This window comes from Zootoca vivipara, chromosome 1, assembly GCF_965207765.1.
Source record: "Zootoca vivipara chromosome 1, rZooViv2.hap1.1, whole genome shotgun sequence".
Taxonomy (NCBI): Eukaryota; Metazoa; Chordata; class Lepidosauria; order Squamata; family Lacertidae; genus Zootoca; species Zootoca vivipara.
The window spans coordinates 118,670,546-118,694,405 of NC_142582.1; the positions used below are offsets into that span (position 1 = coordinate 118,670,546).

Consider the following 23,860-nt stretch of genomic DNA (forward strand, 5'->3'; position numbering starts at 1 on the left):
TAATAGGAATATTTCTGGGTTTTTTTCTGAATGTATGTTTTAGTAGTTTTTTAAGTTCTTCATAAATCATATTCCAATAGTTACAAATGATGGGACAACTCCACCACATGTGTATAAAGGATCCCTTTTCTCCACTACACCTCCAGCACACAGACAATTTGTTTTTATACAGTTTGGCAAGTTTCTCTGGTGTTTGGTGGGATATTTGTTATGCTTTCAGATTTTTAAGACAACAGCTCAAAAATAAAGTGAGGATATGATGATCCCCCAAGCACAGCCCCCCCCCCCAATCCTGAGCAACCTTCCTTTTATGTTGGCGTATGGAAGCAGTATTCAGTGAGTGGATGGATGCTTTTTTTCCTTTTACAGTGGAACCTCGACTTACGTACGGCTCTACTTACGTACGATTCCAGTTACGACCTTCAATAGGTGCTTCGGCTTATGAACTTTCCTCTAGATGCGAACAGAGGCCTTGCCAGCAGCCCGGAGCTCACTTGGCTCACTTGGGCAGTGCTGGGGCCTCTGCCACTGGGGAGAGGGCCCCCATCCCACCCCCGAAGCTGTGGAAGAGGTGCCACCTGCAATAGGCACAGCAGGGCACACTGCAGCCCCAAACCCCACCAAGGAACTAACCTGAGGAAGTCCAGAGAAGAACCTGGCCTGACAAGAAAAAAAAGTGACCCTGGCTGAAAGGAATCAGCTCTTTACTGACCTTTGCCCCATCCCCAGCTTGTAGCCAGGTAAGCCCACCCAATTCTTGGTAGTTACCTTTCCACAAGGGCCAACATTGATGCCGAAATCCAGCATCGCCTGAGCTCTGAGTGCGGCTTTCTCCTGATTGAAGTGCAGAGTGTTTGACGACTGGGACATTCGCAGGGAAACCAAAATGCTTGTTTACAAAGCTATTGTACTACCAACCTTACTATATGCTTGTGAAACATGGACCACTTATAAACGCCATCTCCAACTCCTCGAAACATTCCATCAACGGTGTCTCCGAAAATTTTTACACATCACTTGGGAAGACAGGCGAACTAATATCAGTGTACTGGAAGAAGCAAAGATCACCAGTGTTGAAGCAATTATTCTTCAACATCAACTTCGTTGGACAGGTCATGTTGTGCGGATGCCTGATGATCGTCTTCCAAAGCAACTACTCTATTCTGAACTTAAAAATGGAAAGCGTAATGCTGGTGGTCAACAAAAGAGGTTTAAAGACTGTCTCAAAGCAAATCTTTAAAAATGTAGTATAAACACTGACAACTGGGAAACACTGGCCTGCGAGCGCTCCAGTTGGAGAACACCCTTTACCAAAGGTTTCATGGGCTTTGAAGACACTCGATCTCAGGACGCAAGGGAGAAATGTGCTAAGAGGAAGGCACGCTTGGTAAATCCACACCGTGATCAACTCCCACCTGGAAACCAATGTCCCCACTGTGGAAGGACGTGTGGATGCAGAATTGGCCTCCACAGTCACTTACGGACCCATTATTAAAACCGTGTTTATGGAAGACAATCTTACTCGGCTACGAGTGATCTCCCAAAGAAGAAGAAGAAGAAATGATGTTAATTTTTTCATCTACAATACTGTCTTATTTATTTTATAGTACAGTACATTGATAATTGCCTTCATTTTACGGATCTTTGGTCTCATTAGACAGTAAAATCCATGTAAAATTGCTGTTTTAGGGGGTGTTTTTCATCGTCTAGAACGGATCAATTCACTTTTCCATTACTTTCTATGGAAAAGTGCGACTCTACTTATGTACGTTTCTAGTTATGACCGGACCTGCGGAACGGATTATGGTTGTAAGTAGAGGTTCCACTGTATAATCTTTCTTGCCTTATGTTTTTTTAGACTGGTAGCAAACTCATGGGCATGGAAAGGAGGGATACAAGCATTTAAACTGACGAATCAAATGTCGCAGGAATGCTCTGTTGGATCAGACCAAATTTTGCACTTCTTGCAGGTCGTTAAATACAGGCATTCCCCCAACCCCCACTTACACGTGATTGACTCACGTGTGACTGTGATTCAAATCTGGAGGAGACCCTCCCTGGAGCCCAAAGAGGACATCATTGAGGGCAGAGGAACAGGGCCGGCCCTACGGCCAGGCTGGGTGGTGCAGGGCACCACGGCGCCGGCCCGCCGTGCAGCTGCGTCTGTGGCAGCCGCGCTGCGCCCACCCGCCCACTGCGCTGGGAAACGGGGCAGGAGGGCGCCGGAGAGATCACGCTGTGCCTGCCCGCCCACCCGCCGCACAGCAGCAGCGCTTGTGGCAGCTGCGTGCTGCGCCCACCCACCCACTGCGCTGGGAAACGCTTAAGATGGCCCTGCAGAGGAAGCCCCAAAGAGACCAGAAGTGCAGCTGCTCAGCTTCCCCAACCAGATTGCAGCGTAGCACAGCAGCAGCTTCCCTACATGTACTTCCAGCCTCCTGCCAGCCCCACAGCTTCAATTCTAGTTGTGGATATTTCTGGATACAGTATTATAGGTCTGGATTGGAGAGAGAGCATGTTTAAAGGATGATTAGAAGGTGTTCCCCACTTAAGCGATTTTCACGTATGCATGTGGGGCACCGGAATGTAACCACCGTGTAAGTGGGGTGGTGTAAGAACTTTAAGAGGTAAGGGAAATGGGTGCATTGCTTAGAGCAGAGCTTTCCAAACTTTGGTGACACACTTTTTAGACATGCATCATTAGCATGTTCGGTTTCTGTTAATTGGTTCTCATGGGAAACTTACAGATTCTTGCTTCACACAATTAACTCAAGGCAGTGTCAATTTACTCTTAGCAGGAAGCCAAGGTCTGCCTGGCCTGGAAACTACTCTCTGATTGGTTAACGACCAGCACTGAACTCTGTTATCTAGGAATGCTAGCACAGTTGTTTCTTGTTGGGTGTTAGGAGTAGGAGTGCTGCGTATGGTTGGAGAGAGAGATAGAGAGAGGATTTATTTTGCTTTGCTTTGTATGCAGAAACTCTGCTGGTTTTATTTTCTTTTAATAAATCCTGTAAATAGTTATTCCGCGTCTAGCCAACTAGTCATTTCCACCTCAACTAGCTTCTGCACTGTGCAGGAAAACTCTGCTACGTTTGGGCTAAAGCCACTAGAGCTATGCCTGACACTTCAAAATTCTAAGAAGCCGGAGGTTAAACTAACCCCTTTTCAGCCCCAAGCATTCGTGCGACACACCAACACACTGCAGCCAACACACTAATGTGTCGCAACACACAGTTTGGAAAGCTCTGGCTTAGAGAGCAAGCTATCTGGTACACATGCTTTTACATATATTAACAACTGCCTAGGAAAGGTATATTAATTCTTTATATCTCTGAGCGTACCTTATAAACTCATATAAATGGGAAAGGATCCAAACACCTGCGATCTTTTACTTCCCTCTCCACTTTCTTTTGATTTGCTACCTGATCTCGTGACTGCCAGCAGAGCTAACATCTTCTTCTCCCTTGACCTGGGGAAGAAGTAGCTGGGGGGCCGGGGGAAGTGGGGGAGCAACTGAACTTGCATAAATCAGAAAGGCTATATATAAATATCATTTTAAGCATGTGGTGTTTCTGATTGGGCAAGATAGTGGCTCCTACAGAGCTGCACATTTGAGCGCATACTTCAATCAAACAGAAAATTACACACGCAATAATCAGGCAAGACTTCATTAACAAAAGCAATCACTCTGGGTGCCCTCTGTTGGGAAAGATAAATGCAGGCTGAATGAGAACAATTCATCCCTCGTTCTAGGTCAGTGAAGTATGATTACTCCCAGGCACAATATTACACCAGCTTTCGAATGAGAGCCAAGGATGTGGTGCAGTCCATCAGTGGAAATCTTGCATTGAACTTGCATTAGTATAATTGCTTTATGCAACTCTGTTACCTTAGGCAGGGCGGAAGGAAAGGACCATGTTATGGTATGTGATGGTGATACTGCCACTATACCCCTCCCTCCTTTTCTTTAAACCAGGAATCCCCCAGACTTTGACAAGAGAGGAAATTCTTTCTGACAGTAAGAGCTGTTTCCTGTTTGACAGTGGAACGGACTCCCTTGGGAGGTTGTGGACTCTCCTTCCTTGGAGGTTTTTAAGCAGAGGTTGGATGGCCATCAGTCATGGATGCTTTAGCCGAGATGCCTGCATTGCAGGGGGTTAGACTAGATGTCCCTTGGGGGTCCCTTCCAACACTACGATTCTATGATTCTTTGAAAGTTATGTCCACACATATTGAGACCTGTTTACCCCGTGCAGTGAAGGGTTTTGGAACGATATCCTATGTCTGATGGGTCTTTTGCCACAAAGATGCCACAACGGCAATTTACTCATGAGTAGCCCGCTGACCTGGATGGGTTATCTGGACGGTTTGACAGTGTGTCTTCCTCAGTCCCTGCTGATTTGGAAGGTTCCATGTGGATCTCCTTCATGTCACCAGTGTAGCCGATTAGCAATAGACGGCATGCCTCTCTGCACCACATTTAACTAGCTTAAAAGGATCTGATACTGCAAAATTCAGTGGTGATCACTGGCTTAGATTACTTTCAAGGGAAATCAAACAAAGTCAAAAGTATCTTTATTACGGTCAAAGACCAGAAAGCAAGTTATAACAAATATGACATTGGAGATTGAATTGTGTTAAAAGATAGAATAAAATAAAATAAAGTAGAATTGCAATCCAATTCACAGAATCGATGCTTACATTTAAAATTGAGTTTCAGCCTTTTACCGTTTTAAATTTTTTAATTTAATAGATCTCTGCTACTTATTATCATTCCTTCAGGGATTAAAGTTTGATCTCCATCGCTGGTCATTGCTGACACCATTGCTCGTCCTATTCTTGTCGCAATGAGACAAAACTTTTGCAACGGGCCTGGTGGTCTCCAAATCTTTATCAGCTAGGAGATGTCTGGTACAGGGCCGGTACCAGGACGCCGGGCCGGTAGGCTGGGCGCTGCGCCCAGCGAGGTCAGGGGCGCCGGAGCGATCTCCGTCCCTCAGCGTCAGGGCGCCCGACCTGCTCGAGACTGCCCTGGTCTGGTCTAAGCCTCGTCTGAGCTACCGGGTAATTTCCTCAGTATCGGTTCGATCAGCTCTTTTCTTGAATTGCAATATAGTGGACAGTATAAAAGAATGTGCCCAATGGATTCAATCTCATTATTATCACAGGCAGGGCCAGCTCTAGGTAGACCCCCGGTGGCGCAGGGCACCATGGCGCTGGCCCGCCAGGAGGGCGCCGCGAGCTGCGCCTGCCCGGTCCGCCGGTTCAACAACCGCGCTGTGCCCACCCGCCCACCGTGCTGGGAAACGGGGCGGGGGCGCCGGAGGTATCCGTCGCTCCACGGCGCCAGGGGCGCTTAAGACGGCCCTGATCACAGGGGCATAATCTTTGTTCGATCGGTATCTTATTGTAGCTGCCCTCTAACAGAGCTGAGGGGAGGGCATTAAAGCGAGCCCTGGGAAATGCCCATCGGTGTTTAGAGTTGTCTAGTGACTTGAGATCGTTTGCTAGATGGAGCCTTTGGGAATCATAAAGAGATCTGTAAATTATAGAGAGTCGATTAAAATCATTTTGGGCTTCGATGTCCCTGAATCTTTCTTTGATTGTGTTCTTGGCCCTTCCCATTTCTAAACTTAATAAATGCTCTGGGGAGAGGCCATATGTGGACAATTTTCTAAGAATGTCCTTCCGCCAACTGGATTGGAATTTGTTAGGAAATCAAAGGAATTCATGGACCGCTTGTTGCTGCTTTTTTAGCCAGAATAGCTAAATGGAACCCACATATTCAGAGGCAGAGTATTTCTGAATACTAGTTACTGGTGTTGGAGTTTGACACTTGCCTCCATGTCCTGCTTGTAGGCTTCCCAGAAATAATCTGCCTGGCCCTAGCTTCCAAGGTTTTCCCACACCTATGCCCATTGAAGTGGGGGGGGGGAGAGAGAGAGACCTGCTTTCAGTTTCTCTCAAGTACTGTCCATGAATATTAGTCACATTTTATGCAACCAGGAATGCCCTGGAAACAAGCCCCAGTTACAAGCTTCTCCACATCATAATTATTTCAGTGGGCATTTGAGAGCCTGGATTCCCAACATAGTTCTTAAAAGCCCTTTTCATAAATATTCCATGGCCTTTTCGAGCCTGTAATGTGCCACAGTGACATTAAAGAGGAAGCTGTTTGAAGGGGAGGGATGTCAACAAATTTATCCACCAATAGCGTGCTCTTTTGGCACAAAAAGCACATTCTTATCTTTACATCCCATAATGAGAAGGCAGAGCCAGAACTGGTTGCTGTGTAAACTCCTTGGGTACAGTTGAGAAGAAGAAGAAAGAGAAGAGAGAGAGAAAGAACTATTTCTCTTTGGCTAACATTTCTTCTGCTTGTCCTGACGGAGGAACGAGATCTGCATTCGTGCTATTATTTTCCCCTGCGGTTTTTTTTTTCGCCCTGAGAAGCATTAAAGGAAACTTCTTTTCACATGATGTCAGACTGCGAAGGGATAGCTGTGGGTAAGTGCCAGAATTATATTTACCACACTGTCCTGAAGTCTAGTTCACAGCCTCGGCTTTCAAAGGAGGAGGATGAGAAAAGCAGCACCATTCTAAACCTTGTCAGTTCAGGCAGAGCAAGGCTGCAAACAGAGTGTTTTAGTCTGATTTTCCCCTCCAAAACCAGCCAGGTTCTTCCATAGCTGTTGTTGGACATGTGCTGCAGAGGTTATGTGTTGTTGTTTTTTATGTTTCTCTTTGCTTGAAGCTTTGAATAATAGATCGATTAATGCTCCTTTTCTGACGTTTTTAAAAATCTAACTAACTTCATGCTTCTGGGGGAGGAATGCTATTAATAATTATATATGTATGAAAGGATATTGGGTGAGAAAGTGGTGAAAGCATGCAAAGGGACTAATTCTGTCAAAATGGCAGTGTCCAAATCTGTCCTTTAGGGCACTTGGAGAGGAATGTCCGGGAATGGGACCAGAAATAAGCATCCTGTGTCACTTCCTAACTGCAAAAGGGCAACAGGAACAGAGGTGGAAAGCAATAAACATTAATCCAATGCTGGGGCGGGAGACATAATTGCACTTCAGTTTCAAAACAAGCAAAGCATATCTAAGCCCATTCCTTTGCCGCGCTCCATACCCAACAGTACAAGTTATTTATCCTTTTCCACGTAGGATAGTTTAAAGCGATCGCAGGACCGTTTTGTTTTGTCATGGAGCAATGCCCACTTTTGGAATACCAATTTGGGAGGATAAAAAAGAGCGACGTTTCCCAGGCCACCCAATTTCCTCCGTGGCTTGAGCAGAGATTTGAACCGAGACCTGCCAAATGCTTTTGTCCCCTGCACCATGCATATCCGCCAACATTTCTCTGATGAAAATAGGGATGTCTCATTCCATAATGCTAATTTTACTATTTATACCCCACACAACTTACTGGGTTACCCCAGCCACTGTGGCCAGCTTCCAACATATATAAAAACATAATTAACCTTTTTTAAAAACAAAAAAACAAAACCCTTCCCTATATAGGATTGCCTTCAGAAGGCTTGGGGGTCAGATAACTCCATACCCTCCAACGAAAATAGGGATGTCATAAGTAAAAGCAGGACAGCTACGTCCCCTTCACAATCCTCAGCCACGGCTGAAGAGGGCTAGTTCTGAATGAACTGAAAGTAGAGTTCTCACAGCTAGTAACTACAGTGCAGAGGTTTCAAAAACTACAACTTGTGCTTAAGGCAAGTGGTGTTGGGGCTTGTTTTTTTGCCACCAGGTTGTTTGATTTTGTAGGTAAATTGACCAAACAGTTTGATTTGTTTGTTTTTATGACTGTGTGCCTTAATATGGTATCTTGTCCACTGCTCTGCAAATGTAAAAAAGATGATCAAAAGTTCTGCAAGATGATCAAGAGCTCTCTTTGCAAATAAATGTGCTGCTGCAGAAACTGATTTAATGTGAGCACAAGCTATTCTGTGCTCTGAACGTGTATTTCCGTATTGTAGAATCCACCTGGTTTCGTCTTATATGTATGGTGTCAGCAATCCTTTGCATTAGGAAAGAAGGGTATTTTTGCTTGCCGTATCAAAAGGCATGCTGTGCTGCTAAGTAACCAGAGCAGTTTGCTTGGCCAGCAGAACAGGCCTCGGTTTTAGAATCTGGAACCGTGTTTGCTTGCTAAGCATAGTGAGTCATATCAAGGAAGTGGGAGAGGACAGGGACATGGGATTCAGATGACAGAGACAGTATTTAATGCACACCTAACATGAATGAATCTGCAGCGATGGCTGTTCATTAAGTTATATTCCCCTGTTGCAAAAGAAGATGGCTTTGAATGTAATTTCAAACAGACAGAATGTGATATGACTGTTTCACTGTGAGCACAACAGCAGCATCACAATCTGCTTTAACCACTGACTATTCAGTTGATGCCAATCACATCTTGCTTCCTGGCGCCAATATCTTTGAGTGGGCCAATTTTCATCATGGTCATGACTGGAGGAAAGGGTTAAATATTCTCTCCCTGTGTGCTACAGGTGCGAATCCCACCTACCACCCCTACACAGTGGCTATTTAAAATGTCAAAGTAAGTGTGTCAATTGTTTTCATGTGTTTCCCGTTAATATCAAGTTTGACCGTCAGTATGGTACCTTATTGTGCAGCTTCTAATTTCTATGCAAAGCCAAAATACGTATTTCGTCTAACTCTTCTCTGTTTCCCCGTGGAAGGAGAGGCTAACTTGTTCCATGTTTATTGGAAATAGCCTAAGATAGTGACAAACTGGAAACGACAAAGGTTTGACCTAGGTAATATATGTGAGGCGTTAAAAATTACTGCTACTGTTTTCTTTTTCTTTCTTTCTTTTAAACTACCATATTTTCTCGTGTATAACACATCCCCATGTATAAGATGACCCCTATTTTTTTGGACCGCAACAAAAAAAATTGGGGTGAGATTGCCCAGAGTTGTTGAGCTTTTTTTGGGGGGGGGGTATCACCGCATCGCCGCAATTTATTTCTAAGGGGAAAAAATATTGTCTTAAACACAGAAAAATACGGTAGTACCAGAAGATTTCTAAATGTTGATCTACCAGCAGGTAGACCCGCAATCTATGACTGAGTGGCTGTGAAAGGTTTGGGATTTGCGTGTTTAGACCTTTAAACCTCCCCCTTAAATAAATTCTCACAAGACTCAAATTTTAGGTTTGGTTTTTGGCAGAATTTAGGCCACAACTTTATTGATCACAGCAAGTGAGTGGTTGCATAGGCTCTGGTTCGACTAGCTCCCTGCACCCTTGCAGGTAGCGCTGACCCAGGGCACTACCATAGGTCAGCCTAGGGTGAACACCTGGAATGGCAGAAAGCCGGGGACATGCTATGTCCACCACCCAAATGTCCCCCTGGACTCAGGCATGGGTTGACCAAACCATTGAGTCCCTGGATTCCTTTAATGGAATACCCCTTCACATAGGGATGGTGAAAGCGTTCCCCCATCCGTATCACCTGAACCAGAGCCCATCCGCAACCTTACAAGTTGTGACGATTTGCTACCCGGCAGGCGAAACCCAAATGGCACCAGCCAATCAGCCAAGTGGGGAAAATTCCTGCCGTGCCCCTGTCCCAACGACAGACGACACACGACAGCATAGCAAGGTCAAGTGTGTAAGCCCTAAATATAGGGAGAGGTGGGCAGGTGTTCCGATGCACGCACCGAAAGAGGAAGCTCAGGGACACATGCATTGGCATATAAAGGTCCCTTGATCCATTTGGCTAGCATCCCATTGGTCAGATTAAACCCAGCATCAAGGGTCCTACCAATCGGGTGCTGTGGCTATCCAATCGTACCCATCCACTACACAAGGGTTTGGTTGCCATGTCTCACCGCAACACGTGCCCTCTTTGAGGGGGAACACAATATGGTGTACATGGTGAAGAGTAACAGCAACAAGCCAGTTTATCATTACAGTACATGCATGAGTTGCAGCTAGCCGCAGGGCCATGTGCTTCCCCTTCCTCTTACCTTTTCCTTTGCATGTGGAGGGAGGAAATCAGTAGCTTCCATTTGCAATTTGTAACAAACCACAGTTTGCTGTTCTATCTGAAAATGGTAAACTGCGGCTTGTGCGAACCATTGCTCACTAACCAGGATATTAATCCAAAACAAACACAGTAAAATCTGGAGGAGCAGAGTGCCGCTATTTAAAGCATAGTCATTATTACGTTCATATGTCACTGTGTGAGATGTACCAGTTCCTTCCTTTACTACTGAATTGGAGCAAATGGCAATTCGGGTTTTCTGTGGATTGGTGTTTGCTCCGATTCAGCAGTAAAGAGCAGGTTTTCGCAGGGAAAGCAACGTGTGTGTGTGTGTGTGTGTGTGTGTGTGTCTGCTGTGAGTGCTGGAATGAAGACCGCTGCTTGCTGCAAGGCCCAGTTCCACCTGGCCTAGGGGGCAGGGCCCACACCTGCATTGAACAGCCAAAAGAGGCTCTGGGAGGCCAGAGGGACATTGCTGGAGCAACTGCTGTGTTGGGACAACTTGCTAAAATGTTTCAAAACGTTTTAAACAGTTTTAATTTTGGTTCCTCTCTTTTGTTCTTGTTGGGTTGGAGTTGGTTAAATGTTTAGCTGGGGTTGGCATTTCTTTTAATTTGGGTATAATTGCAAATTGTTTGTTGTTAGTGTTGGTTTCTATTGACTTATTGGTTAATTTAAAGTCAGTATAAGATATTTTGCTTTTTAATGTTTGATGCTTTATTATTATTTTTATATAGGCTGTAAGCCAGGGGAAACCCAGCCAGATTGGCTGGATATAAATAATAAAATTATTATTATTAATTATTGTTGTTGTTGTTAATTTTTATTAGAGAAAACAGTGGGGCAGACCTGTGCCTAGCAGGCGAGGGCAAAAGGTATGGATAAGCCTGTAGAATAACCAGACACCATCATTTCTGAGCTGTTTGCAGCCTACACAAGTATGCAGTCTGAGAACAGCTGCATAATTGTTCTTTCCAGATTGGGTAGGAGGGGAATGAAGGCAGGATAGGGGAGTTCTTCTCTATGACCTCCTCTTGAGCTTTCAGTAGCTAGATGTAAATGAGCCAATATTTCTTTCCCACAAGAAGCCTTAATTATACACAGCTCTTCAGGTCTTAGCAAGGCAACTTCACCAGTTTGAAAATGCTGGGCTTTTCCTCCTTGCTTTGAATGGAAAATTAAATGTGTTGGGGGATGAGATGACAAGAGCATAAAATAACAGGGGGCAGAGAAGTGCATGCTGGGACTTAAAAAACAAGCACCGGGGGGAGGCATATAATTATCATTAAATGCAATGCAAAAATTGTACGTAAATAACTTTTAAAACACATAAACAAAGTCACCAAATGCAAATCAGGAAACCAGTCACGTTAAATAGAGGGAATCCATGTGTTCAAAATGAATACTCTTACCCAGTGCTTTTTTCTAAAAAAAATGTTTAGGGGTATCGATTGATTGATTGATTGATTGTTTTTCTATGCTGCTTTTCATTCAAATGAATCTCAAAGCGGCTTACAACCAATAAATAACCATAATGCAATAAAACATAATAGCACATCGTGAATATAGCATACATCATATACAATAATTAACAGTTACAGGTAGGTAGTCGTGTTGGTCTGACGCAGTCAAAACAAAATAAAAAAATCCTTCCAGTAGCACCTTAGAGACCAACTAAGTTTGTCATGACAAACTTAGTTGGTCTCTAAGGTGCTACTGGAAGAATAATTAACAGATTATCAATAAAACAGTTGCAATAAAAAAACTTAACAAAACAGCAACTAAAAATAAGCTAAACCTCACACACTTCTTCAGTGTATCTGAAGAAGTGTGCATGTACACGAAAGCTCATACCAAAATAAAAACTTAGTTGGTCTTTAAGGTGCTACTGAAGGAATTTTTTTATTTTGCTTCGACTCAGACCAACACGGCTACCTACCTGTAACTAAACCTCACAGTTATGGCAAGTCACATGATTAACAAATCAACACGGCATTTAGAATCTATAAAATATTAAAAACATTAACAAAATACTATAGCTGCTAAAAATATAAGCTAAGCACTAAGTTCATTCACACAATCTCTGCACCCCCATGACTCATACCCTCTCCCCTTTAAAACAAAATTAAACTATGCAGCAAATCAACACAATAAATACTAATTGAAATGCAGTGGTGCCTCGCAAGACGAAAGTAATTCGTGCTGCGAGTCGCTTCGTCTAGCGAGATTTTCGTCTTGCGAAGCGCAGTTTGCTGCAGCAAAAAAAAAAACACGCCGAAAAACTTCCGTCTTGCGAAGCGTGGCCATAGAAAACTTTGTCTTGCGAAGCGCCGAAAACATCGCAAAACGCTTTCATCTTGCAAGCTTTTCGTTGCGCGAGGCATTCGTCTTGCGAGGTACCACTGTAATAAGAATTACATTTATACTAAAACTAAACTAATCCCCAGCCCCAACAAATGTCCACCCTGCCCACAACAGCATAAAAAAACAAAACAAGAAAAACATTTAAAACACCATAGATCAGGGGTCAGCAAACTTTTTCAGCAAGGGGCTGGTCCACTGCCCCTCAGACCTTGTGTGGGGCGGGACTATATTGGGGGGGGATGATGCAAGAGCACCACGAGCCCCAGTGGCTGCTTACCTGTGTCTTGCAAGTGTCTGGGGCTGGCAGCGTGTCTTGCAAGTGTCTGGGGCTGGCAGCTCCAGAGAGGGGCTGCCTAAAATGGCGGCCACTTGTGCGCTGCTGCTGCCGGCACCAGCAAAGCCCAGCCCCCTTCCTCCTCTAGACAGAAAAAAAAAGCACTGCTCTTATCCCATACAGCAGGCTTCACCAACCCAGTACCTTCCAGGTGTTTTGGAACTGTAACTCCCATCAACCCCAGCCAGCATGCCAAGGCTGCCAGAGAGGGAAAAAAATACAGCCGTACTTTGGTTTTCGAACAGCTTTGTTCTCGAACGTTTTGGCTCCTGAACACTGCAAACCCGGAAGTGACCGTTTGCAAACAATTTTTGGAAGCGGAACGTCCAATGAGGCTTCCGCGGCTTCCGATTGGCTGCAGGAGCAATTGGGGAGGTGCCTGTATTATTAACACTTGTCGCTTTACAGTGGAACCTCGGTTTATGAACACCTCGGTTTACGGATGTGTGGTTTACGAACGCGGCAGACCCATCTGGAACGGATTACTTCACTTTCCATTACTTTCAATGGGAAAGTTCGCTTCAGTTTATGAACGCTTCAGTTTATGAACAGACTTCCGGAACCAATTACACCCATGCTTTGGGTTAAGTACGCTTCAGGTTGAGTACTCCGTGGACCCGTCTGGAACGGATTAATCCACTTTCCATTACTTTCAATGGGAAAGTTCGCTTCAGTTTATGAACGCTTCAGTTTATGAACAGACTTCCGGAACCAATTGTGTTCATAAACTGAGGTACCAGTGTACTCATGAAAGTGACCCAAACTGACTTACAACCGAAACACTAAAACCAACCACAACAAACATATCCTCTACCAATATGTGCTCTATCAACGATCTGCAACAAGCCTTGAATATTACAAGGGGATGGAACTATCCGGGGTCTGTGATCTTCCCGAGTTTCGAAAACGGCACACAACTGCACACTCTGCCACTTTCACAGGCAGGCAACTTAAAGAAAGCAGGGCAAGTGTAATGTGATCGTAGCTGCATAAAGCGACCAGACAAAAACATGCTGCAGTGCTCTGAATCAGCTGCGAGCGAGAGGGAAATGCTGCGCTACTGGGCATATCTCAGTTGTCCTCATTACCTCGATGAGGCACTGTGACAAGGTCAACCCAAAGCAGACATGAATGAAGCTTGGTCTTTTAGCCCCAAGTCACTGACTCCAGTAATGAAAGTACAGTAGATTATATGGCTTTTTGAACTGCCCTAGAGTTGTACCATTACTCTCAGCTGAGTGAGGCATGCGGATGAGAAGTTTGGCCGGCGTTGTATTGTGTTTCCCCTGCATTCTGTACATATCCTGATTTGGGGACCATTTTCCCCAGCAGGTTCCCAATTGGTGATCCCATCCAGGGGGTTTGTGGCACATACCCGTCAACTGTCCAGGACATCCCGATTCCAGGGGCCATGCGCTCAAAAACACACGAGATCACGGCAGGGCGCGTGTGTTGCGTGAGATTGCGGCGCCCAAAATTGTGTGGTTTGGGGCACCATGCTCTCGCACAGGTCACATGACTCTTGCAGGTTCACATTGGGGCAAGCCATTTCCCTTCATATAATGCATTGTTGTATGCCATTTCCCATGTTGTATGCTATGGTTTTCCCAGTAGTGATGTATGGAAGTGAGAGCTGGACCATAAAGAAGGCTGATCGCCGAAGAATTGATGCTTTTGAATTATGGTGCTGGAGGAGACTCTTGAGAGTCCCATGGACTGCAAGAAGATCAAACCTATCCATTCTTAAGGAAATCAGCCCTGAGTGCTCCCTGGAAGGACAGATTGTGAAGCTGAGGCTCCAATACTTTGGCCACCTCATGAGAAGAGAAGAATCCTTGGAAAAGACCCTGATGTTGGGAAAGATTGAGGGCACTAGGAGAAGGGGACGTCAGAGGACAAGATGGTTGGACAGTGTTCTCGAAGCTACGAACATGAGTTTGACCAAACTGCGGGAGGCAGTGCAAGACAGGAGTGCCTGGCGTGCTCTGGTCCATGGGGTCACGAAAAGTCGGACACGACTAAACGACTAAACAACAACATGCCGTTTCCCCTAATATGTTTACTTATTTATTTCATAACGTTCACACACCACTTGATTTTTTTAAAAAAAACAAAACAAAACAACACCTCAAAGCGGCTTACAAAAAAGATAAAACAACAAAATAAGGAAAAAATTACAGCTCTACTTTAAAACATACAAAAGTTAGAACACTAAAACAGATTGAAATTGCCTCAGCTTTTACACATGTTAACATGTGTGGGGGGTTTTTTGTACACATTCTTTGCCTGGAGTTCCCTGCACTGCAAAATGCAGAGAAATGCGCCTTTTGCAGGACGGCCACGTTTCGATTCACTTATTGTTTCAGAAAATGCGAATGATGTAGCTTCTCCTTTAAATGCAAACTGAATTGAGAACTCTAAAGTCCATTTCCCAAGAGACACCTGTACTAACAGATTTTAAGTGCAAAAGACATTTCCGTCTCTTTGAGAGGACTGGGGTTTGCTTTGGCTTCTTTCCACAGTAGCAATTATATCGACATACTTGCACTATCCATTAGCAGAAATCACATGGATGTTCCGCCATCCCTACATGTAGATAAAAGCAAAACACATCAATTATCTAAGTGCTTTCCCTAGTATGTATTATTTTCCTTTTGTAAAGCAGTGGTGCTCAATCCCTTAGCTGATTTTTACGCATTCAGCATTTTTATTAGAAAACGTGCTCCCAGTGTAATCATCCCGATTCTTACTTACAGCCCCTTTGAGTCCAGAATAAATCTGTGAAGCATAGCTGCCAAGTCCGGGTCGTAAAGATCCGGGATCGGCAGCGCGCGCATGACCGGAAGTTGCGTGACGCAACTTCCGGTGGCGCTTCGCCCTTCTATGGGCACCAGAAAATGGCGGCGCCAGCGCCGGAAGTCGCTTCCGCGCATGACCGGAAACACGTAAAAGCGACTTCCGGCGCTGGCGCCGCCATTTTCTGATGCCCATAGAAGGGCAAAGCGCCACCGGAAGTCGCGTCACGCAACTTCCGGTCATGCGCGGAAGCGACTTCCGGCGCCGGCGCCGCCATTTTCTGGTGCCCATAGAAGGGCAAAGCGGCACCAGAAAAATGGCCGCCGGGAAGAAGCGAATTTAAGGGAGAATGCCGGGATTTTTCACCAAACGGGAGACCGCCGGGAAACGGTAAGAAAAAAGGGGTTTTCCCGGCGGATACGGGATACTTGGCAGCTATGCTGTGAAGTTGAGCAAAGGATCTTCAAGTGTTGTAGCTGCCTTCCTCCTTCCTGGGCTTCCCAAACCTGGCACCCTCCAGATGTTTGAGACTACAGCTCCCATCAACTACTGGGACTGATGGGAGTTGTAGTCCGGAGGGCAACTGGTTGGCACTAGGCATGCTTACGGAATTCAATCTTTGGGAACGTTGATAAGAACTGAGCTAAGCTGCCGCCACACAAACACCATACATTCTTTGGGGGAAGCTGTGACTGTTTAAGGTAGTATCAGGGGGATTTGAACAGTCACAGCTTCCCTAAATAATTCTGGGAGTTGTAGTTGTTCAGAGATCCTGATTCCCCTCACAGAGCTACAGTTTCCAGAGTCGTTTCTTCCCTAGCGAACTCTGACAATTGCAGCTCCATACCCTTGAAGCGTCCCGATTTTCCTGGCTGGGACATAGAGGCCTCCTAACAACTCTCTCTGCCCTTTGAACAAACTACAGCTCCCAGGATTCATCGGTGGAAGCCATGCCTGTTTAAAGTGGTATCGTAGTTCTTTAAATGTAGGGTGTGAATGTGGCCTGCATCTCTCTCAGACTAAAGTGCAGGTCAAAACTCAATGTGCAGATTGGAACTTATTATTTTGAGATAAAATTGCATTTAAAAACACATAATTAATTGTGGATATATATTTTTTTAAAAAGAAAGAAAGAATGCAGATCATTGCAGAAACAAGATTGAATGACATATGGGAAAGTGGCACGTACTGAAGTAAATCATTGTTCGTCTGTACACAACGCACATAAAGAGCCAAGAAAATGAATGATGAGGAGAATCTCTGAATGGCATGTTCCTGAATGCTTGTTTGTGAATGGTGCCTTTTCCTTTCTTTCTTTTTTGCTGTGGTATTAATGAATTCAGATGTGACAAGATTAATATTGCTGAAGAGGGCCCTGCAGTTGAGCTATGGGAATGTCTCTACATTCATTTAATGGCCTTTTGCTGAGAAACTGAATTGCCTTTTCTAGCTCCGATGCAAGTAGGGCGTAGATCGTGTGTGTGTGTGTGTGTGTGTGTGTTACAACATAAAATCACAATAGAAAAAACCCACAAAATACATAATAAGGGCACCTGATGTTTAGCAAGATTTAAATAATTTGCAAATTTTATAAACCAAAGCCTCCACCTATTGTTAGAAGAAAAGGTCGTATATAATGTTGACTTTTCATTTCTATTTTAGTAACACCACCAAAATTATCTTAAAGAACTAGAAGGAGGTCCTTAATCTCACCTCTTACTGATTAAAATTTGCCATCATCAATAAGCAGGTCAGCTGAGCAGTTTTAGTTGATTCCAAAGCTGTAGTCATGCAAAGATCTTTTATCACAAGTCAAGGGACGTGATAAACATAATTCTCATTTTTAAAAAGGACTGTTAGAAATTCTTCGCTCTCACCATGTTCCAGAGATGTTATCCATTTATTCACAGTAGCATTTCAGATATGCTCTCAGTCTGGTCTATAGAGGTGACCCCTGCTCCTCATAGGTCAATTCCTCTATGTGCTGCATATTAAACCATCATTTAGCAGAACAGTGTGAAGCAGCTGTTTGTATCAGCCTCCTAGGTTTAAAACAAAACTACAGGTTCTATCTATATCTTGCATCATTAGGGTTGCCAGACTCAATAGAGGACAGGACTTCTGTGCCTTTAGTTGCCCTCCTCTCTTTTGAGCCTGGAAACCTTAAAGAGAAACCAGCACACCCTTTGTTTAATGTCCAAGCAAAGGGTCTGCTGGTTTCTCTTTAAGGTTTCCAGACTCAAAAGACAGCAGGGCAATTAAAGGCACATTAGTCCTGTCCTCTATTGAGTCTGGCAACCCTACTTGCATCAACCTCACCACCTAGCAAGTACCTGTGCCACAGATGATTCATTGGATCCCAGTTTGACTATCATAAGCGAGGTGACAGGATAACAGCTGAATACTTTTAAAAGCATAGGTCAGGCTTTCCACCTATGAGCTCATTGACCCTCTAATGAGCTTATCAAGCTGTTGTCAACCCCACCCAACCCCAATTCTTGGGAATGTGATTCAACGAATATCAATGTATAATCAACATTTATCAAGCAACAATCCTTGGAGGTTTTCCAAAAGTCAGCTTGTTTTGATATCTTTGCATCTTTGGAGGAGAGAAAGAGGAGTGTTAGCATTATTCTTTGGCACAGTAGGAAGTAATTGTTCTAAAAAGTGAGATGCGGCCTTTATTTCCAAGGCACGTACAGTAGTTCTCAGTTAAATTTTTTGTGCGATGCCTTGTAAGCATCTTTTCCTCCACCTGGCCCTTTTTTGACTCTATTTTGACCCCTTTATTCATCTCCTGCACAGTCCCATCTACCCCACAAGGGAGGGGCAATATCAACCACTTTGGGAAACAGATGTTTAATATATACTAAATCACTTCCTTCCCTTGCCACACCTCAGCAAATTCTGTGAATCAAAGGCAGTCCAAAGCGGTGCTTTAAATTAGCAGGGATTTGATGTGACAACAACCCCCTAGGCAGCAGGCCTGAAGATGATGAAAGGCAGGTAAGAGTCCCCGGCAAAGGAATGTGGATGTGTAGGAATAACATTATCCAAATGGGCTCACAACCGATGCAAGAGGGTGGTCCTGCTGAGACACATGAATGAGAGCATGTCAGAAGTGTCCCCTTGCTGTGCACAAAACATTTTCAAGAGCACCCCCCACGATCTATGGACGTTGCAAGCAACAATAGATCACAAAGCGCCTGGATTCGTGGAATGCAACCTACATCTGCGGCAGGAGGCCATTAGAGTAAAGAAAAGACAAGAAAAAGATAGATACCCCCTCCCTATAAGTAAAACATTTCCATGTTTCAGCCTGATTGAAGATTTTCAAGCCCTGGGTGCTCAAAGAGATAACACTGCGGGAACTCTCTCTCTCTCTTTAAAGGGGGGGGGATCTTCACTCTCTCTGAGATCTTATGTTAGAACAAGGGAGCTTTATGTCAGACCAAGATCTGAGCCGAGCTACTTGATAAATTAAATTACCCTGTCCTGAGAATGGAGAGGAAAGATGGGACTAGAATCTGCTGGAGCATTTTGAAGACTGAATTGGTATGCTTTGTACCGGCTCTGCTGCTACTGTGGTTAAGTCAGATACAGTGGTACCTCTGGTTGCAGACACCATCCATTCTGGGGTGCTGTTCGCACCCCGGAAAGTCCGTAACCAGAACGGGGCTTCTGTGCATGCGCGAACTGCGCAAAACGCTTCTGCGCCTGTGCGAACAGCGCAGAACGCTTCTGCGTGTGCACGCGCGGCAAAACCTGGAAGTAAACACTTCCGGGTTTGCTGTGTTATTAACCTGAAAAAACGCAACATGAAGCATTTGCAAGAAGAGGTATGACTGTACAGGCAAATGTGTTAGTCCTCTGAAATCACACCCAGAGGGGTGGTAAAAACAGTATTTATTAGGATGATAGGAAGAGTAAACCAGCACTTATTGGGATCATACTGTGTATAATGTCCGTAGTACAGAAACATATTCCCCTACCCCACCGCATCCTCCTACTTTTGATATTTGTTGAGCACCCTGCCTGAGGAAGAGTTCTGTGTAACTCAGAACCCTGCACGCCATGTTGTGTCTTTCGCCCTGGGATCACTAGATATAAGATGGGCCAGAAAATAAATAAATAGCAGGCTCTGAGCCAAGACTGGTCTTAATAGAGATATTGTTTTGCTCTTCTTGTGAATTCTGCCTCATCTCCGTGGGTGTTTCTGCTGACTCTTTGGCTGTTAAATAGGTTGGGCGTGGAGGAGGACAGGATGGTGGCGATGGTAGGATGAATGATCACATGAGACCTTTTGGCTGCATTGCCCCTGAGTTTAGGAGACACAACTGCAGTTGCATTTGATGGTCTTATGTAAAATGTACAGTCAAACCTCGGTTCCCAAACGCCTCCGTTTTGGAACGGTTTGGCTCCTGAACGCCGAAAACCCGGAAGTAAGTGTTCTAGTTTTTGAATGTTTTTTGGAAGCTGAACGTCAGACGCGGCTTCCGCTTGAGTGCAGGAAGCTCCTGCAGCCAATCAGAAGCCGCACCTCGGTTGTCGGAACAGGCTTCTGGAACGGTTTACGTTCGACAACTGAGGTTTGACTGTATTGATGTAAAAATGTGGCTATGGACCATTCGGCAATGAAGGAGGGTGCCCATGTAAAGAGAGCTGTAGCAAGAATAATCTTAAAATAAAACTGGCTAGCAAATGGGAAAGACAGGGTAGGAATTTGTTTAACGAATGCGGTAATTTATTTATTGAATGAATTTATTTAAAGAATTACTCATGATCATGGGTGAAATCCAATGATGTCCATCCACCCATGAAATAGACTCTGTTGGCAGGAACAGATTCTCCCAGCATCCCCAAGTTTGCTCCAGGGAATAGGAGAACCACCAAAGTTTATGCGCCTGAATCCGTCATGGAACTGAAGCTACCACTCCCCATTGCAAGTACAATACAGACAACCACAATGCCTCCAGGACCACCTCTCCCCATATAAACTGTCCTGGACTCTGCGTTCATCTCCTGAGGCCCTTCTTCATGTGCCTCCTCCACGTGAGGTCCAGAAGGTGGCAAAATGAGAATGGGCCTTTTCTGCAGTGGCTCCCCGTTTGCGAAATGCTCTCCCCAGGGAGGTTCGCCTGGCACCTTCATAATATATCTTTAGGCACCAGGAGAAAATGTTCCTCTTCAACTAGGCCTTTGGCTGATTAATATTCTACAGCCTTTTAAATGTATTTGTGGGAAGGGAGGTTATTGTTATTGTTTTAATTATTTACTTGTGTTTTAACCTTATACTTTATTATGCAAACCACCCTGAGATCTTTGTTTTTATTTTTAAAAATTTCTTTTATTAAAGTGATTTCAGTTAAAAGAAATAAAGTGATACAGAGGGGAAAAGAAGGAAAAGTGAGAGGAAGAAAAACAAGAAGAAAGATACATATACAGTGGTTGTTGTTGTTGTTTAGTCGTTTAGTCGTGTCCGACTCTTCGTGACCCCATGGACCATAGCACGCCAGGCACTCCTGTCTTGCACTGCCTCCCGTAGTTTGGTCAAACTCATGTTCGTAGCTTCGAGAACACTGTCCAACCATCTTGTCCTCTGTCGTCCCCTTCTCCTAGTGCCCTCAATCTTTCCCAACATCAGGGTCTTTTCCAAGGATTCTTCTCTTCTCATGAGGTGGCCAAAGTATTGGAGCCTCAGCTTCACGATCTGTCCTTCCAGGGAGCACTCAGGGCTGATTTCCTTAAGAATGGATAGGTTTGATCTTCTTGCAGTCCATGGGACTCTCAAGAGTCTCCTCCAGCACCATAATTCAAAAGCATCAATTCTTCGGCGATCAGCCTTCTTTATCGTCCAGCTCTCACTTCCATACATCACTACTGGGAAAACCATAGCTTTAACTATACGGACCTTTGTCGGCAAGGTGATGTCTCTGCTTTTTAAGATGCTGTCTAGGTTTGTCATTGCTTTTCTCCCAAGAAGCAGGCGTCTTTTAATTTCGTGACTGCTGTCACCATCTGCAGTGATCAAGGAGCCCAAGAAAGTAAAATCTCTCACTGCCTCCATTTCTTCCCCTTCTATTTGCCAGGAGGTGATGGGACCAGTGGCCATGATCTTGGTTTTTTTGATGTTGAGCTTCAGACCATATTTTGCGCTCTCCTCTTTCACCCTCATTAAAAGGTTCTTTAATTCCTCCTCACTTTCTGCCATCAAGGTTGTGTCATCTGCATATCTGAGGTTGTTGATATTTCTTCCGGCAATCTTAATTCCTGCTTGGGATTCATCTAGTCCAGCCTTTCGCATGATGAATTCTGCATATAAGTTAAATAAGCAGGGAGACAATATACAACCTTGTCGTACTCCTTTCCCAATTTTGAACCAATCAGTTGTTCCATATCCAGTTCTAACTGTAGCTTCTTGTCCCACATAGAGATTTCTCAGGAGACAGATGAGGTGATCAGGCACTCCCATTTCTTTAAGAACTTGCCATAGTTTGCTGTGGTCGACACAGTCAAAGGCTTTTGCATAGTCAATGAAGCAGAAGTAGACGTTTTTCTGGAACTCTCTAGCTTTCTCCATAATCCAGCGCATGTTTGCTATTTGGTCTCTGGTTCCTCTGCCCTTTCGAAATCCAGCTTGCACTTCTGGGAGTTCTCGGTCCACATACTGCCTAAGCCTGCCTTGTAGAATTTTAAGCATAACCTTGCTAGCGTGTGAAATGAGCGCAATTGTGCGGTAGTTGGAGCATTCTTTGGCACTGCCCTTCTTTGGAATTGGGATGTAGACTGATCTTCTCCAATCCTCTGGCCATTGCTGAGTTTTCCAAACTTGCTGGCATATTGGGTGTAGCACCTTAACAGCATCATCTTTTAAAATTTTAAATAGTTCAGCTGGAATATCATCACTTCCACTGGCTTTGTTATTAGCAGTGCTTTCTAAGGCCCATTTGACTTCACTCTCCAAGATGTCTGGCTCAAGGTCAGCAAACACACTACCTGGGGTGTACGAGACCTCCATATCTTTCTGGTATAATTCCTCTGTATACAGTGGTACCTCGGTTTAAGTACACAATTGGTTCCGGAAGTCTGTACTTAACCTGAAGCGTACTTAACCTGAAGCGAACTTTCCCATTGAAAGTAATGGAAAGTGGATTAATCCATTCCAGACGGGTCCGCGGAGTACTTAAACTGAAAGTACTCAAACCGAAGCGTACTTAAACCGAGGTGTGACTGTAAAAGCGAAAATATACCAAAAAAGCAGTATACGATATTCCCATACATTCTTGTATAAATTGGTCTAGTGTTATTGTCCTAGTGCTTATGTAAATGCTAATAGGCTTCTACATTTTGTATAAACTCATTCCAAATGTTATTGTATTTTCCATACAGAGTCTGCACCTGCAAGCAGTCCATTCATAAATTGCCAGTGATGTCGTATTGCCAGTCCATCGATTGAAGGGTTATCGTATCTTTATTTTCCCAATTCCTCAATATCAAATCTCTTGGCCACCATTAGCGCATGGAAAATACATTACCGTTGTCCCGTTGATAATTTCCATACTGCAGGTACATATAGTTCAATAAAATATTCTCTGCTGAAAGATCTACCTTTTTCTGCACAATCATAGTTACACAGTCCAGCATTTTCTCCCAAAACTTGTTAAGTAAAGAACCCTCTACAAACCTGTGTTTCAGAGAGGCATTGTCCTTGCCACATCTCCAACACTGAGCTATCTTAGCTAACCCTTAGCTAATCCTGCCTCTTCTCAATGGGTGCTTCTGCTGACTCATTTGCTATTAAATAGGTTGGACACATGCTCCCGGAATTTACAGCAGTTTGTCCATGCTCTAAACACATCGTTATACATACCCATCCACTCCTATTTCATTTCAGCTTATCTCCAGAGAAGCCTGCCTCAAATTCGCATAGATTTGAGTCTAAACAGGACCCTGTCTGAGTATGGATGTTTGCTGCTTCTTATTTTTAAAAGGGAATCTTTTTGAGTTACCAACATCAGAACTAATCCCTCATGGGCAGTGGCCCATAATAATGGATAGAGGCAAGATCAGTATATCTGTCAATTCCAAGGGTTCCCTGAGTAAGCTCTTTTGGCTATTAATAGCAGACCAGCAAATACATTTGTGCTCGTATAGCTTTAACAATCATGTTTGGGATATCATCTTTAGGAATATACAACAGTACCGTATATATTGGCGCTATTTAAAACCCCCACAGGGCATTTATTTATTTCATTCACTTTGCAGAAAACGCCCCAAAGTGAGCTCACAATGAAAAACATCAACAATAGATACATATATAAAAACAATTTCAA

General features: G+C 44.2%; 1 protein-coding gene across 1 annotated transcript in view; it reads left to right on the top strand.

The window, feature by feature from the left end:
* Positions 1 to 6,164: 6,164 nt before the first annotated feature.
* EML1 (EMAP like 1) overlaps positions 6,165 to 23,860 on the top strand; it is a 124,875-nt gene continuing 107,179 nt past the window's right edge. The window contains exon 1 of the mRNA XM_060271907.2: positions 6,165 to 6,510. Within this exon, the coding sequence (XP_060127890.1) occupies positions 6,480 to 6,510 (31 nt within the window). The 5' untranslated portion in view covers positions 6,165 to 6,479. The remainder of the gene's footprint in view (positions 6,511 to 23,860) is intronic.